The sequence below is a fragment of the Nylanderia fulva genome, unplaced genomic scaffold, assembly GCF_048542155.1.
Source record: "Nylanderia fulva isolate GAGA-0341 unplaced genomic scaffold, ASM4854215v1 Scaffold62, whole genome shotgun sequence".
NCBI classification, from domain to species: Eukaryota; Metazoa; Arthropoda; class Insecta; order Hymenoptera; family Formicidae; genus Nylanderia; species Nylanderia fulva.
In genome coordinates, this window is record NW_028190721.1 from 421592 (window position 1) to 440300 (window position 18709).

An 18709-nucleotide genomic window follows, 5' to 3' on the forward strand; every position below is an offset into this window, starting at 1 on the left:
TTTAAATCTTTTTTCTCGTGTTATTTATACATTATATCTTCCTAAATTTACTTAGCGTGATTTTTTATTTCACTACTTTTTAATGCGAATATTTTAAGTCTTTCTTGTGTTATTATTAAAGCTAAAATATATTTTATAAACATAAATTTTAAAAAGAACATTTTTGATATTTTGATTTAAAAAGATAATATTTTTCATGCCAATTTTTATAAAGATGTACATATAATTTTTGAAAAAATGTTTTGTGATAATGATTAATTTTTGTAAAGTATAATTTATTAAAATATAATTTTTGAAAAGGTAATATTATTGATGGTAATTTTTGTAAAGAACTAGTTTTGCTAATTATTGTATACTTAGCGTTATTTTTTCGAATTCTTTCTTACATCAATAGTGATCTAAATCAACGATGTTGCCAAAATATTTCGTCGCGCACTTTTAACATTATACATTTTTTAAATTTATGTTATTTGGGGTATACTTCAAATATCACGCTAACAATTTTAAATTAATGAATATTTATTTCAATACTGTGTAATATTTATTTGAAACATTAAATATTTATCTGTTTTGAAAAGGATTCTCTTATAAAGATTTTTAACATTAAATCAATATTATTAGTTTCAAACAAATAATTGATTAGGCAGTATTGAAATAAATATTTATTCGAATTCAATAAATTTTTTTTCAATGCATTTATATATTAATTTGAGATGTAAATAATTTAGCTCCTAGATTAAGCATAAATTCGTGAAAAGAATAGAACAATTTTAAATTAATAAATATTTATTTCAATACTGTCTAATAATCATTTATTTGAAACATTAAATATTTATCTGTTTTGAAAAGGATTCTCTTATAAAGATTTTTAACATTAAATCAATATTATTAGTTTCAAACAAATAATTGATTAGGCAGTATTGAAATAAATATTTATTCGAATTCAATAAATTTTTTTTCAATGCATTTATATATAATTTGAGATGTAAATAATTTAGCTCCTATAGATTAAGCATAAATTCGTGAAAAGAATAGAGTGAAAGCCCAAAAATATAAATCACAAGATCATTCTATTTATTTCGATATTAATTTATCACTATATAGCTACATATAAAATTTCCATTATATAGTTTCTCGAAAATACACATTTATATTTACACTCCGTCGAAAATACACATTTATATTTACACTACGAAGAATCGAAACTATGTTACATCACTGGTATATTGCAGTCGTGATCGTGACTCCGAAGTTTTCGTGCTACGCGCGCGAGGTCTGTCTGTTTCGCATTACACTGCCAAGAAGCACGGTCCACGAGTTTCCGTTTTATACCCCGGTGAACCTCGGCGCGATTATAAGGGACTCTCCGGGAGACAGGGCCGCCCTAAATTGCACTCGAGTGTTTCGCAACTCCTCCTGACACTACGACGATATTCCCTCTCGATGTAGTCCGCAAAACCCTGCGCGCTCCGAGAAATCTCACTGCTCCTGTATAATTCAACGAGACACTACTTCCGCATATATACGTCCATAAGATAATTCCTATTAACGGGAAGAAAGATGAGGGGCCGACAATTTCCGTATCGCGTGTTTCGTGTACGTGAAGCGTCGAAGGAAGCGTGCTGCGACGAAACTCGCGCCTGAGAGAAGAAATATTAAATAACAGAAGTATGTACACATATATACACTGTAAAAAAAAATGTAATATTATATATTACACAAAAATATGTCAAATTACATCATTAATAAGTGTAAAATTACACGAAAAATAATAGAAATGTTTATCTTTTCATTATTTATCATGTAATTTTACATTTATTATTTATGTAATTTTACATATTTTTAATGTAATTTTACATATTTTTTTACAGTGTACACAGTGTTTGCTGTTATCTAAATAAAATTATATAGATGATCATCTAGATGAAACTTTAATGTCATCTTATCTTTATGTAGATAAAAATATAAATAGGTAAAAATATGTATAGATAAAAATATGTGTCTATATCTGCATCTTAGATGAAAAAAAGTATTATTTTTACTAAATTATCTAGAATAATTTTCAGATAATTTTGGTTTAGAATCATATTTTAGAAACATAAAAATATTTAAATAATATAACTTAAGCAGTAAGCGATAAAAATTTATAAATAAAAATATGAATACATATATTTTTATATCCCTTTTATAATTTACATTTTTTATAACTGCGCTTACATAAGCAGTCTTGAAAATTATTATCTAGAAAATTATCTAGATGAATCGCCATATAATTTTATCTTTTATCTAGATATATTTAAAACAAACTCATCTTTATCTTATCTAAGATGAATTTATATATTTTTATCTCACCTTTATCTAGCTAATTTTTAAATCATCTAAGCATAACATTGCATATATAACATGAAGAATTATTAATTATCCCATCGTTAATTCGTTACACTTTAGTAATTCTTCTTCAAGAATAAATTTATTTATTTTATTATCCTCACGCAGTGTTGGGTAATATCTAGATACTACTCAATAGATACATTTTGTGTATCTGATTGTGAGTCTGTATCTGACAATATATTCGAATTGAAGTATCTATATCTGTATCTAGATACAAAACATGATATCTGAATTGCTTTTTTCAGATACATTTTCACATATTTTTTTAAATAGCCCAATTCTTTAAATTTTTAAAAGATCAAGACTGCAAGTTATCAACATATCGTCATTAACACCGGTTGAGCGATTATTAAGCATTGATCAGAGTTTTAGTACCATGGAAAAATAGTTTGAGTGACGATATCTTTGAGGCATTTTTTACGTGTTAAGACTAACGAATAAGGTCGTAATATAAACAAAAATATTAATAAAGATAAAAGAACTATTCAATACATTTTGTGCATATTACCATTATTATGATACAAATATAATTTAAAAGTATATGATATGCATCTGAGATATTTTTAAAGTATCTGAGTATATGTATCTATATACATTTTAATTTGTGTATCTGTATCTATATCTAGATATATTTTACCATATCTTATCTATCACTGTCCTCCGATTAATTTCACCTTGATGATTGATATGAACTGTTCTTCCGTCTTGAAGTAAAAAAAAATTACACGACGGCAAAGAAAATGTGTATGGATGATAACAGTCGGATCACAACCCGGAAAACCAGGACAGTCGAGTACTCGACTCTCGAGAAAACCGTTTCGATCTTTCGGTCACAGGCTCGGTTCATCGTGCAGACGAGTGGCGAATTGCACGAAAGCGGAGACAAGATGAGAGAGAAAAAAGAAAGAGAGAGAAGGAGAAGTTGCTCCACTGCATGAGAGAAAATCGCGCGAAATAAAAGCATCCAATTTCCTGCGAATCGTCCGTCGGATCTCTTGGCGTACTTCCTTCTCTCGCCGCGACGTCCGACTGGCGGTGCGAGAAGAAAGGATGCGAAGAGTCGGTTCCTGCTTTTTCACGGTTGGACACGAGACGCCAAATGCAGTCGGCGAAACGTGAAACGCTAAGGGGGCGCGCACCAGGATGGGGAAGCAGGAGTGTTAGGATAACTCGCCTTGTCGAAGAGCGCGAAGAACAGCGCCAAAGAGCGGCGAGACTTTCATTTTGAAGCTGACATTTCAATTATTTATATCACGCTGTCGATAACAATAAGATACGCCTCCCTCATTTCTGACTTTGTCTGCGACTTTTCGTGACAGTCCCCACTATTTGTTTCCAACTTCTTCAAAGACTCCCGATTTATGTCGAGGAAACTCGACGTATGCAATAGATTCGAGAATAAAACAAGTATACTGTTTAAAAAAATTACAATATATTACGTATAGAGGGTGTCTGACATAAGATGTCACATTGAAAATATACAAGTAGATCTTGTTATTTGAAGACAATTTTTCCTCAGCAAAAATATTGAGGCATCAAGAATTTTTGAGTTATAAGCGATTGAAAATAAAGAGTTTATTGCAATCTGATTTCCTTGTGGAAATAAAATATTAACAAAACCATATTCTCCAATTAATTTTAAATAGAGTTTACACTAATAAAATTTTAATTTAAAATTTAGTTATCAAGATACATGATGGCAAAAATTGGGAACATGTAAAAAATGATGGCTTCCCTCGACATTTTTGCTGAGAAAAAATCGTCTTGTATAATAATTTTTAAATATAGACATAAACTCTATAGATCTCATCTATAGAATTACGATAGATTCCTATTAAAAATTGATTAATTATGCTAATTGAAAATCCTGATAATTATGGATGATGATTATTTATTCTTTTTCTCAAACTCTTGGGCATTTTTTTAAGACAACTGGTTCGTGCAATACCGCGACATGGGCTATAATATATTTAAATAACAAAGACAGCAGCTACGAGACCTAAATGCAAGTCACAAACTTTCTACTGAATTGCTGAGGCAGCGTGACATTCGCTTATTTACATCACATAATTGAGAATACCACTATTTGCCGGATATTCTCCATTCTTTTGCTCTCTCCTCCGTCGGTTTCCATTCCTTACGTCTCTTGCGGTCATAACGATTCCCGACATCCTTTATCCCTCGACAATATAAACTTCAAGCTCTTGTCTCTTTCTTTCTTCTTCTCCCTACGTTGTATATCTAACTGACTGAGGAGTCAAGCTTCTTATCGAATCGCGCAGCGGATACGTGTCTCTAGTGCGATTTAAACTTTCGTACGACGAAAAAAAGCTGAAGGACTCACATAAGCCGCATCAAGAATGAATATATTTTCTCTTGAACGGGAGAAAGACCAACTGAAAGTAACAATGCCACTCGAGCCACATGACGCTTCAATTATTTACGACGTCTTGTTGATACCATCCCACACTAGTCACTCACGCTCTTTTCATTGTTCTCTCTATATACTCTATCGCGACTTATAAATCCTTTTTCTATTTTTTTTTTACAATATTACACCATTATACTTCCTTGACTTTTATATCAAATGCTTATACCAATTTGGTATGTCTTAAAATATACCAATTTGGTATGTTTGAAAATATACCAATATTTAAAAATATACCAAATTGTAATTTTATATGTATATGTAGAATAATTATTCATCGTAATTAATTTGTGTAAAAATTAAGAAAATTATTTCTTATAATGTATATCACATACTACAATATTTAAAAAATGTGCTGAATAATATATGATAGAGTTATATATATTTCCATTTGAACAAGAAAAGCAGTTACCGAAAAACAAAAAAGCTACAAGCTTGAAAACTCTTATCCGAAAAGTTATTATATTCTTCGCGGAGAAGATATTACACAGGCAACCCAAGTTCGCATTCTCTGCGGGATGTTAACGGCGTCGTAACCCGGTTTGGAAGTTTTATCCGACCGGATTACAGGAAGATGCATGTTCCGCGGGCCCCAATAGAGATCGAAGAGGATTGCGCGACGATTGGATCCACGATCCACCATCAAAGTCCACAAGCAATTAATTCATAAACGTACGGTCGGCACAATGGCCGAACTATCCGTAGCACATATCCGTCTCTTCACGCAACAATAGCACGCACAAGCATCCGCATGTTGCACGAATTGTATCAAGATTTGAATGAACCAGCATATACGGATGAAGGACTCGGTTCCCAAGAGATCGAAGATATTACTGCGGAGGATGCGCGTCTCCGCGATTGTCTCGTTGATATGTTAATTAACGTTATTGATGTTATAAGCAAAACCGCCTCAGGCCCGCAATACGAATATCTATTAATCCTATCGAACTGTGTTACAAGTAACGTGATAAGCTTATTTGATTGTTATAGCGTTCGGATGATATTATCGAATGAAATATGTCAAGAATTATTGTGCCAGAATTTTTTACAATTGTGATATCAAATTCTTATATTACATAAAAATGTTGATGACTTTTTATAAACTCTTTAATTTATTTTTTATTCATTTTTATTTTTATTTTAAATTCTTCGAACAAGATTGACAAATTATCAATTTTTTAATATTATTATAATTTAATTTTCTTTGATAAGTTACTGATATCAGATATACAGTGTTTACTGTTACCTAAATAAAATTATATCGATGATCATCGAGGTGAAATTTTGGAATCATCTTATCTTTATACACTGAGAAAAAAATGCTGTTGATTTATGTTGATGGCAGCCCGTGACGTCACGTTTAATTGAATCAACAGCATTTTTTTCTCAGTGTATAGATAATAAAAATATGTTCTATCTATAGCTTAGATAAAAAAGTATTATCTTTACTAAATTATCTAGAATACTGTTCAGATAATTTGATTTAGAAGTCATAGCACATATAAAGATAATTAAGTAATCAATTTTAATTTATTTAATTGACCAAAACTGGCATCATTTTATTGTATGAAAAATTAGTTGATTCTATTTATTGATAAAGATTACAAGCAGTGGTTAAAACGTTATGTAATTTTTCAAACAATGAAGTGATGCCAGTTTTGGTCAACTAAATAAATTACAATTTAAATTTTCTACTGGCGATACCACACTAAATTTGAATACATATTAAGTACACTAAAAAAATTTAGTTAATTCTTATAAGTATTTATTTCAAAACTGTCAAATAAATCATTTATTTGAAACTAATAATATTTATTTGATATAAAAAATATTTATTTGATATACAAAAATCCTTTTCAAAACAAATAAATATTATTTATTTGTTTTAAATAAATGATTTATTTGACAGTATTGAACAAAATATTTGTTAATTTAGCAAATTTTTTTCAGTGCAATAAAGCTTAAACAGTAAGCGACAAAAATTTATAAATAAAAATATGAATATATTTTTATATACCTTTTATAGTTTATATTTTTTTATAATTGTGTTTACATAAGCGGTCTTAAAAATAATATCTAGAAATTATCTAGATAATTTGCCATATAATTTTATCCTTTATCTAGATAAGTATTATTTAAAACAAAATCATTTTTATTTTATCTAATTGTAAGACAAACTTTCATAATTTTATCTCATCTTTAGCTAATTTTAAAATCATCTAACAAACCCAACACTTCAAATATATAGATATATTTTACGTTTTACCATCGCGAGAGATTTTTTCAGCGCAGCAAAATTTTCTGAAATCTTGAATAAATAATAATCAACCAAAATTATGGCATATTTTATTATTTTCCCTCTTACGAGGTGAAACGAAAGCGGGCCTGATTCCGCATGATTTCCTTGTTGCGTATTACCTATTGCGTAACAGCCCGATTCCATCCACATCGCGCGGTTCCCTTATTTCGCCCCTATCGACTCGAGTTGGCGACGCCTCGGGAAAACGAATCCTTTGAAGTCGCCTGTACCCGAAGAAGTAATTTCAGCGCGACCCTCACCAGCAATCGTTTTTCCCCGGTTCGTGTAGGGTCGACCATCTGCCCCGCAAAACGTTATTATCGGAAGCGCCCCATCTTTGATAAGGACAATTAGCGACATAATTCACGCAACGACTTTTATGAACGAACAGGCAGCGTTGAGAAATGTATTTAGCAGCCGCTTTTGCACCGCATTAAATTTTAATTGATAATTACAAGTATTGTTTTAATTTTTTTAAATATATTTTGCACTTGTTAAAATATACAGAACGTCCCAAACCTTCTGTATTACACGTTAATGGGAGTTGGAGACGATTTTTCCTCAGCAAAAATGTCTAGGCATTAATAATTTTTGAGTTATAAGCAATTGATAATAAGGGTTTTTCTAAACTAAGTCATGTGAAAATAAAATATTGACAAAATTACATTCTTTTATTAATTTTATGTAGAGTTTACTTTAATAGAATTTTAATTTAAGACAGCTACAAAGATACATGATTTCAAAAATTGGGAATATTAAAAAAATTGTGACCTTTCTCGACATTTTCGCTGAGGAAAAATCGCCTCCAAATAATTTTTTTAGGAGTCTCCTATAAACATATAGTACAGTAAAGATGGGACACTGTATATTATGTATGTGTGTTAATTATTATATTATACATATTGCAAACTTTTTTTCGTTAAAATTACAATTGTCAATTCCTGCTACAGAATCTTGATTCGATTTTACTTTATACGATCTAATTTAAGCAAAGTGAAACTCGTACTCTGCTCGTGGCATAGAACTTAGTTAACATTAAACTTCGCGCATATTGGATTCAAAATACGATTCCTGCCAAAATTCAATCTGGAACAGCAGATACAGGTCTTAACATCGCGAAGGATAAAATCCAATGCGAGGCACGTATCCCCAAAGTTAAGCTATAGATACAGTTTTGTAAAGTAAACGGTCTCAGAATGAAAATCCTTCCCTTTCTCTATCTTAAAAGGAATTGAGAAAGAATCCGTAGATTTCCGGAGCTAACGACATAAAATTTTAATATGCGAAAAAATTAGAGAAAACGTATTTCTGACTTGACAAGAGAACCTTACTCAAACGTAATTTGAATATATATTCAACACGAGAATAGCAGTGGAAAATTCTTACCTATTTGATATTTCACAGCAAAAAATATGAAATATCTTTTTTTAATTTTATACAAAAACGATATTTTTTTAAAATCGATTATACGAATCTATCTGATCTGTTTACTTTTTCACTCATAATCATTTGCGCTCTTCGTAGCTTAATATTAATTTTTTTTTTAATTGCATGAAACACCAAAAATACGTATCATCCAAATTCCACTGAATTCTTGGCGCGACACGATGAGACGGGTCGAATCGAAAATTACCGAAACTAATTAGCGAATGGCACGGAAGATAATAGCAATTTGCACGCTCAAGAGTAATGGCCAGTTACTCAGGGGTTTCGTCTTTTTGTTGCAGGTGCGAGGGTGGCTGGTTACAACTGGAGGGCAGCGCTCGAGTCTGCGGTCGTAATCAACGCTTCGACCGACCGGTCGTCCTCTTCTCGGACAAGCCGATCGCGACCTTGCATATGCAGTGAGTACATAATATCTAACATATCACACACTTAATATTTTACTTAGCGAACAGTTTTAGCGTTATCGCACTTTGATCTAGCTAGGCTAATAAATTTTCCTTTCGAGCGATTTGCCGCACAGTTAATTTTTTATTCGAAGAATAAATTTCCTCTCTCTATTATACGGCTATACCGTAATAGATTGACATTTTAAATGCAAACAGGGGCGAGTAAATTATTTGCCTTCGCGTAAAAATTTGAAAGAGATTATTTTCGTTTTTATCTAGGGCGTACGTCGGAATGCAGAGAGAGCATTTTTATGTCGGAGAATACTTAAAAACTGCGCGCGCAAATTGAATTACGACAAAATTTCGTGATATTTCCTTTTGGGATATGTAGCCAAATTTTCAATAAGAACAATGCGTATTTTCGCTAAAACTTCCACCGACTTTTTCTCTCCTTCTTTTTTCTGTCCACACGGGACGATTGCTAAATGAATAGCGGGCGTGTAAGGTCGATTTAATGTCACTGCGCGAGTTACCGTCAGTGCGAGTAGTACTATCGAGGAAGGAAGACGAGGACAGACAGGAAGGCAGAACGGCTAGGTAGAATTCCAATAGCATTACGAAATAGGAACACGTTCTGAGCTAAGTGCTTCTTACTAGCTCGGCCAGCAGAGTTTGCCCTTCCGTTTGTTGTTCAAACGTACACCAATAAATGCTCATATATCAATTTTTATCCTTAAATACCACATTAGGTGCAGCGATATATATCCGAGAGATTCAATTTGTATTATTCTCACACGCAAAAATTGCTCAATCCACCGGCACATATATGCAAGATATTCAAAATCTACTGTATCACACGTTAATGGGAAATTCCTGAGATGATTTGGAGATGATTTTTCCTCAGCGAAAATGTCGAGAAAGGTCATCATTTTTTTAATGTTCCTAATTTTTAAAATCATGTATCTTTGTAACTAAGCCTTAAATTAAAATTCTATTAAAATAAACTTTACCTGAAATTAACTAAAAAATGTAGTTTTGTTAATCATTTATTTTTACAAGGCTTATTGTTAGTTTACAAAAAAGCTTTTATTTTCAATCATTTATAATTCGAAAATTATTGGTGCCTGGGCATTTCCGCTGAGGAAAAACCGTCTCCAAATCGCCTCAGGAATCTCCCATTAACGCGTGATAGGTAGATAGGTTTGGGGCACATTGTATACATATATAGGGTGTAACTAAACAAACGAATACAAAGCACACCATCAGGTGCAGGACAAGAAACTAAATCGAAAAGTCCTGAGCCATTTTTTAATCTGAACTTTATTTTTGACCCTATAAATTGTTAAAGTTTGCCAATTAGCGCGTGGCTACAACGGTAAACAGCGTAGGCGCCGCCTAGTAGGCGTATTAAGACTTACTAGGTAGGGGGCCGCGGGCCCCGAGAGTATCGAGATTCGAGTAGAGGCCGCCTTAGTAGGCCTTAGTACGTCTACTAAGGTCTTCTGTATACATATAGCCACGCGCTATTTAACAAACTTTAACAATTTATAGGGTCAAAAATAAAGCTCAGATTAAAAAATAGCTCAGGACTTCTCGACTTAGTTTTTTGTCCTGCACCTGATGATGTCCTTCGTATTCATTCGTTCAGTTACATCCTGTATATATATATTCTCATTCACGATAAATTTAACTGATTTTGATGGAAGCTTATATATATTCTTATTCACGATAAATTTAACTGATTTCGATGGAAGCTTAAAGAAAGAACGAAGCGCGAAAACGACGTGACGTAGAATATTTACATGATTCGCGCCTTATAAGAAGCGATTTCCATTAGCTCTCTTTCGCTTTTATCCGCCGTTTGTACTTGAGCCATCCGTCTCGCGGAGAGTTTAATTTAAATGCAAATTGATTTACCTTTGATAAAATAAAATAGGAATTTCTCTCTGTTTACGGGCGCGCAAAGCCGAGAATTATTTTTTAAATTAACTTTCTTGACGGCTCGTGCGAGCGCGTGTATTCGCACGTAACCATATTTAATTATGCTGATATACTACTGCAAAAGTAATAACGCAAAGTTAATAACCATTTATAATGTCCATGTGCTTTGGAGCATCGCGAGTGTCCGGCAGTTAATAGAAACGGAATACAAATTAATTATTACATTTGATGAAATGTATTACATTGATTTATAATGTTTAATGAATGTAATCTTATGAAGAATGTCAACATTTTATGATTTTATCCGTGCGCGCTTGACAACATCATAAATCAGAATTAACTTTTGCGCCAATTACTTTTTCTCATTATATGTTTTATCGCTTTGAGAATCGGATATATAATTGAAATCGAAGCAATAATTAATATTAACAATTTATGAAATTCTCTTTATGCACCACAGTTGAAACGAATTCTGACAGACGTCTGAGAGTCCCGAAAAATCTGAATAATTGATTGGTAAATATTGTCGAGAGTCGGTAAATGGTAGAAAAGTTACAAATTCGTTTGTAGGTAAATCACCGAGCGGGGGAGAGGCTCTATTGGCATCTCCATTATTTATATTTCTTAATTGGCGTGTCCAGAAAAAAATCGAGTGCCTGTCGGACAACGAGAAGCTTCGTTACGAGAACTGCTCATTAAATATTTATGGTGAAATCAACGTCTGCGATACGTCCACGTCGTTGAATAAGGTCCATGTATACATAAAACATTAGTAGTTTGCTCTCTACGCAACTCGTTTCTTTGACGAGTGGCATAAGATTTTCTCAAGGATGTTTCCGCCGCGATTTTATACCTTGTTTAAAATTCGAGACGAGTCTGAGAGTGAATGCTCACGAAAAACGTGCAGATGCCACGCGAGAGATACATTTGACAAATTAACACGCGCAGTCTTCCTTCCGAAACACGGTGGTTAATTTTGTTTGTTTCCACGATCTGCCGCGCACATAGCTGAAAATTGAGAGATTTTCGCGGGAGTAACGCGGCGTAAAATTGAATTCTGCTAGCCGGTCCTGAGAGTAATTTGATCGTCGGGCTGATGTTCAATAAATTTATGAGAAAATCGAGCTTTTGATTTCTATTGCAATTTATTTTACATTTTCATAACCGCGAACGCAGCAACCGTAGATAATAATTGTTTTAAATAGCGTCAAAAAGTAAAACTCGATATGCGTAAAATTAATGGAATATAATTGTGCTGACGTAATCGTATACATATGCACGTATATTAAAACGTCATTTTACAGAAAGAGCGAAAAACGATCTCTATTAACCAATAAATAAAGTTTTAAAATATATTTTCTTTTTGCATATGCGACACAATAATATTCGATTAATTTATTACACATAATTGCGTATAATTACGTGTAATTTATTACATATAATTACTAAAGTTTTAAACTTAAGGGAATTTGATTCAATATTGCATAATAAAAATCTCTGAATTTTTCACGTAAAGAAATATTCACTTTGATAGTACGATATCTAATGTATAAGAAGAAAAAAGTATTTGACACGAAGAAAATGGCAGCTTTTAATCCGGAAATGTCTCCCGCGTTATTACTTGGCACTTTCCTCTCGGCAGAGACTCCGAAATGCAGCTTTGGGATGAAATTTATATAAGTTGAGAAGTTGAGTGTAATGTGGCAAACCCGTCGCACGCGACTGGCATAAACGTGTCAAGAAATGATTTATGGCGGTTAGTTTCCACTCCCGACCACGGCAACTCCTGTTTTTATGTGAAAATACGCAAGAAACTAACAACAAACGACAACTTATAAGCCATGATGCGCAATATTTCGATGGAATATTGAACAAGATGTCTATACATTAATCAAGAAAAAACAGAGAAGCTTTTCTCAGTCAGAAATGATCGGTCGAAAAGACATCGAATCGATATTGATTCGACCAATTTGGCACCGATTCGACGTCGATTTAACTATCATTTCTGGCTAGGTCATCAAATATACCTATAGTTACTTTTATTATCATGCATTTAAAAAAATATATAATTAATAGTATTGCAAGCTAGAAATTATCTTGCAGATATATTACCTTGTAGATAATAAAGACTGTGCGAATTATATAAAGAAAAACAGAATTTGTGCCAACGAATAAATGCGCACATGCAATAACATGAAATATCGCGATAAATTTTCCATGAAATTCTGGTTGAAAATTTCTTGGCCGCTTAATTGGTTAAATTAAACGGGCTGCGACGAAAATTTCGTCGGGCAAAATCTCGAAGATAAATATACAATGCACGTGAAACGGCGCATAATATTTTTCAGTGCCATCCGTAAAGTAACGACACGTATCCCGTCGAATTCGAGGCAATAATCGGATTCCCGTGAAATTTCAATGCGCTCATTTCCATAACTACGTCCTTTTATGTCAAAACGTGAAACATTGAAATGGACTGAATTATTCAACCGATAATACGCGGCTCATACGTGGAATACGGGCGGAAACTTTATCCGTTATGTTTCAACATATTGTATAATACACTTTAAACTACGTCCATTGTCCACCTAGGACTGTAATAAGGTCAATATACGCGATCTCGATTTATACGATTATATATGGTACAGCAAAAGTGTTTCCGTGACGGAAGTATGAAAGAGGTTTTCATCTTTCACATCAACATGTCAGATTTATTCGAAAAATATCTTTTTTAGGGCAAAATACATGAAATAGAAATATCGAATAAAGTTCAACGCATCTAACGTCTGAACGTTTATACTAAAATAAAAGTCTGTTTTTTATCGTGTATCAGTGGAAAGCAGTATTTTAGCATTAAAAAATTGGCTACAAATTTTTACAGATCACGCATGTTCGCTTTTTTCCACTGTTTTATTTTCAAAGATCTTCACAACTTAATTTATTTAATCTTTATTGCAAAATAAAGTCTCTATTTTTTAAAATATGTTTTTAATATGTTTATTACAGAGGTATCTTAAAAATATGTTTTTAAAAATTTTTAGGAATAAAAATTAGTATTAATACATGTACATAGGTATATTAAAAAAATATTTTCATTATTAAGAACATAAAAAGTAAAAAATTTACAGAACAACAGAAATCTGCTAAATTTTGTATCAGTTTTTATTATTATTCTTCTTACATTGCAATATGTTTAAAAATCGATATTAAGAAGCAATATATACATATATACGTCAAATGCACTTATATGTGAGCTCCTCACATATGTGTATATATCATATACTATATAACTTGAATCTGCAGATAGGATATCAAGAGTCTGATATTTCATCAAAGTAATATCATATTTATTACGTTCACTATAAATTTTTTATGCAGCTGCACATTGTACGCAGTGCAATTAGTCAACATCGTATCAGTATCATAATATTTTCTCGTGCATTATTATAATTGATGTTATTGATAACTTAGTAACAATATTTTGAACATGCAAGGATCCATTAATTTATTAGCGTAGATGTATGGCTGAAATTGCAGAAATAATTTCAGAAATGGAGATATAAGAGAGAAATACGAGAGATATGGAGATTAAAGTAAAAGGATAAAATGTTTCTAACGCGTTATTTATCTTTTATATATGCATATTCGCATATAATAGAACTGAGTCGACCATCGCAGATTTGACAATTTCGCGGAAGATTGTGAAACAATGCTTGTAGAAGCCACAGCGCGCGCAGTCGTGTCCGAGAAAATCGTAATAAATTTAGTTGACTGCGAGTTTCTGACTGAATTTTAGATGATTCTTGTCGTGGCGTGACAAATTTACGTCGCAGTTGGCGTACTTTGGTGCATGTTTATGACGCCATGCTTACACTCTCTCTCTCTCTCTCTCTCTTTTTTCGTCAAGCAATGAAAATTCCTTGGTCACTGTTTACTTCCGCAAAGATGTTAAATTATTAAACCGCGTTTCTAAATTAATTACAGCTACCATTTAATCGGATGAACGGACGATCAATAAGGATACTGTTAATTTATTTTTGTGATTTAGGGGAATTTCGTGTTTTTTATGTATGAAAATTTGCATAATTAAGTGGGCGTCCTTCATCTCGCCGAGCACCAATCTTTTTTTTCATAGCTTTCAATTTACATGTAAATGAATTTATTTTTGGCGGAGTATATAATGAAAAGATATTTTTATCTATGATTTAGCTTGTTAAATTAATATATACAGCACAACAAAATTGCAGCAGCATTGTGGCAACATTTCATTGCAATATTACAACATTGCATAAACATTGTTGCAAAAATATTGGTCTATAACATTGCAGCAATAATGCAATAAAATATATATGTAATATTACTATTGGATTATTGGAAATGTGCCAAATACATGATCGGACTGAATGTTTTGTATCTAATATTTTTGTGTGAATTTGTATACATTTTTCGCTTAAAAAAAATTTTGTTAAGCAAAAAGTGTATATAAATTCACGCAAAATATTATTGGACATGGAAGATTTCAATTCGACCAAAATATTAATATGTTAAAAAACGCATAAATAAGTATTTTATTTTAAGTTCAGGATTTAGATGTAATAAAAATTCATATATTATTGTATATAGCGATATATAAATATATTTATGAGTTCATATTATTATATATATATTTATATTTTATATATATATTTATATTATACATATATTTATATATATATATATATTTTTCTTCATATGTAAGTTCGAGATTAATTTATATATGGAACTTAGTAATCTCAAACCAAGAGATACAGTTCCGAAGAATTAATTTTTCGCGTTTGGGCTCTATTGGCCGATTTAAAATTCATGTATTATTATTATTAATAATATTGAGAGCCGACATATATTTCTTATATATTTACATATATTACATATATATATATATGTAATATATGTAAATATATTTATTTATGCCTATATAATATTTCTGCAATATTGCTATGCAATGTACAATATTGCAATGTTGTTGCAATATTGCTGCAAACTCGTGTGCTGTATGGGATAACTTCAATTTTTTTTGTCATGAGTTGTTTAATGTTGCTCGAAGCGTCAACGCGTCTTATTGACGCTTGATCACGTAACCGTATTAAAGTTAATTTAGTTGAGCTATTGAACACCGAAAGGGACGAGTAGTATTTTTCCAAGCTACCGGCATCTCTGACGACTCGAACCAGTCGAACTCTGTCCTGCCGTCTTGATTTTCGGTTCGTTTCACGCTGCTACACGGCAGCCACCTCGAACTTCCGCGAAACTTAGCCGGTTGCAATAAAATCGATATCTCGACAAAAGGGAACGACCTTTGGTAATGGCGTGCTTTATACGATCCATTAGGCGAATGAAAAGACAAGAAAGGCTTCGCCCGTACCCACTTTTTTCATCCGCCATCATTCCGCCGATTTCCTTCTATGTATATAAGAGGGCGTCTTCGTAAAAAAATATCCCCGGGCGATGAAATAAAGTTCGTGTGTTTATATCAAAGTAGCTTCTTTATAATGTGCAGTTTCTTGGCAGGTCAGTATGATCCTATCCAGATATCATTTTCGCAAAAAGGATAATATTCGATAGGTTCTAGAACTTTATCCGTCGAAAGAAAATCTCTCGCTCTCTTTCTCTCTTTTCTTTTAGATATTATTGATCGAATTGCTTTTGGGATTCTTACGAACGTAGCAAAAATGTCAGAGGCGAAAAAGAGATCTCCGATTTCTTTCAAATAATAAATCACGATTATATGTCGTTTCATGAAAAATATATTGTTTTTCGAAACTTTATTATTGGAGAACATCTCATTATATTATTAAATATTAATATGCAGTGTACATAGAACAATATTAGAACTGCCTCTTATAAGGGAGATGTTGACGAAGAGCTACAAAAAGTCTGAGTGGAAAGCTCGTATGTTGAAATGTCAAGAAAAAAGGGATCTAGCTAGATGAAAACGCTACTTAGGAAGATGTAGGGAAAACAAAAAATGGAGAATTTTTTAAGTTTCTTGCAAAGTGGATGGTACAGTCCGCACGTTACTTTCTAAATTTTTTTTATATGCGGATTAAATTATCATACAATATTAATCGCAATCACGTCATGACATATAATCTTACTCTACTGCTCTACTTCTCGCCGTGACACCAAGATATAGAATTAGTTTGCACAAAAATAATTTATAAATTGTTTTCTATCTTTATAAATATTTTTTCTTGTTAACTCTCTAAATTTTTATTGTTAATAATAAAAATTATTAACTTTAGATTTAATTCTTATTATTGATTTTAGATTTAATATACTGAAAAAAATATTTATAAAATTCGAATAAATATTTATTACAATACCACCTAATAAATCATTATTTGAAACTAATAATAATATTGATTTAATGTGAAAAATATTTATTTGATGTAAGAAAATTCTTTTCAAAACAGATACATATTTATTTGTTTCAATTGAATAATTTGTTAGGCAGCATTGAAATAAATATTTATTAATTTAATAATATTTTTTGCAGTATACAATAAACTGAACAGAATATTTATTTAATTTTTTATATTTATTATTTTACTTAGTTGTTATGACATTCGATTATATATTACATTTATTTCATAATAATTTTAATTAATTTATTAAAACATTCAAAATAAATAAAAGTGTGATTGCTTTTTTACATAATGACTTAAAAGATATCTAAATAATTATACATATTACAAACAAACGGAAATTAATTTTAGCAGTCAATATAAGAATTGAAGTAGCACAAACATTTCCATCAATCTAAGAAATAGAAGACAGATCGACTGTACAAAGCTTATCGTATCTTAGCTGCGGGTAGAACAAAAAGAGCGGAAAGAAAGAGACGTCTTTTATATCAGAACTATACTTTCGATTTTGCGCGTAAGCTCACTCTTTCTCTTATATATCCTTGTTGGACCCTGATTGAATGGATGCGGGTCCATGCCACGTCTGCGACTTCCGATTGTTGAAACTGTCTCAAAGAGGGTTATAAAACAACTCTAGATAATAGAAATAAAGAAAAGAGAGCGAAAAATATACGATTGTAAACAATTAAAATAAGCATCACAGTACATATCGCAAAATCCGATTTATTATAATAAATATAGTCCAGTAAAAATAGACTTTGACTTAAAAAAAAAAATTATAATCAAGTTGAATTTTTGTGGAAACCTTTATTTCGATATTCTAATGAAATCCTAAAAAGTACCCTTAATTTTAGCCAGGATAAAGTTTAGTTTTTTGTCATTATCTCATTGAAATAAAAGTCTCCACAAAAATTCAACTTAATTATAGTTTCTTTGAAGTTTTGCCCTTTTGATGTCTACTTTTACTGGATCAATAATAAGAACCTCCGACAAGAGCAAAGCGTTCCAATTTCACATAAACGTGTACGAAATTCATATTTTATACACAGCACTTGCCTTTGCGATATATCGCATCGTAAAGCCAAAACTTTCATATAAAAATAACTGCTACAGAGAGACGACCCGATGCTCTCATCGCTCTCAAGACTCGAGATTTTCTATTTGCGACGAGTGAGTTATCGCGCAAGAAGAACGCGACGTATCCCGATTCGGTTTAATCGCGAAGAAAAATTAGGTTCGTTATTCTACCACGGATAGGTATATCGATTAGCAGATTAGTCTTATCGAGTGCGCGAGAGTGGTTCGTATAAGAGGGAACGCGTAGAGAGGCAAAGACGGGAAAGAAAGGAGACTCGAATCTGATTCCGGGAGCAATCTGTCTATTCGAGTCTCTCGTTCTCGCGCGAGGTTGGGG

At 31.9% G+C, this 18709-nt stretch overlaps 1 protein-coding gene across 4 annotated transcripts in view; it reads left to right on the top strand.

Annotated features, from left to right (window-relative positions):
• LOC114942262 (uncharacterized) overlaps nt 1–18709 on the top strand; it is a 346485-nt gene that overhangs the window by 147714 nt on the left and 180062 nt on the right. For all 4 annotated transcript variants that reach the window (XM_085488071.1, XM_085488070.1, XM_085488072.1 and 1 more), the window contains one exon: nt 8846–8962. In XM_085488071.1, coding sequence (XP_085344197.1) covers nt 8846–8962 — 117 coding nt within the window. The remainder of the gene's footprint in view (nt 1–8845; nt 8963–18709) is intronic.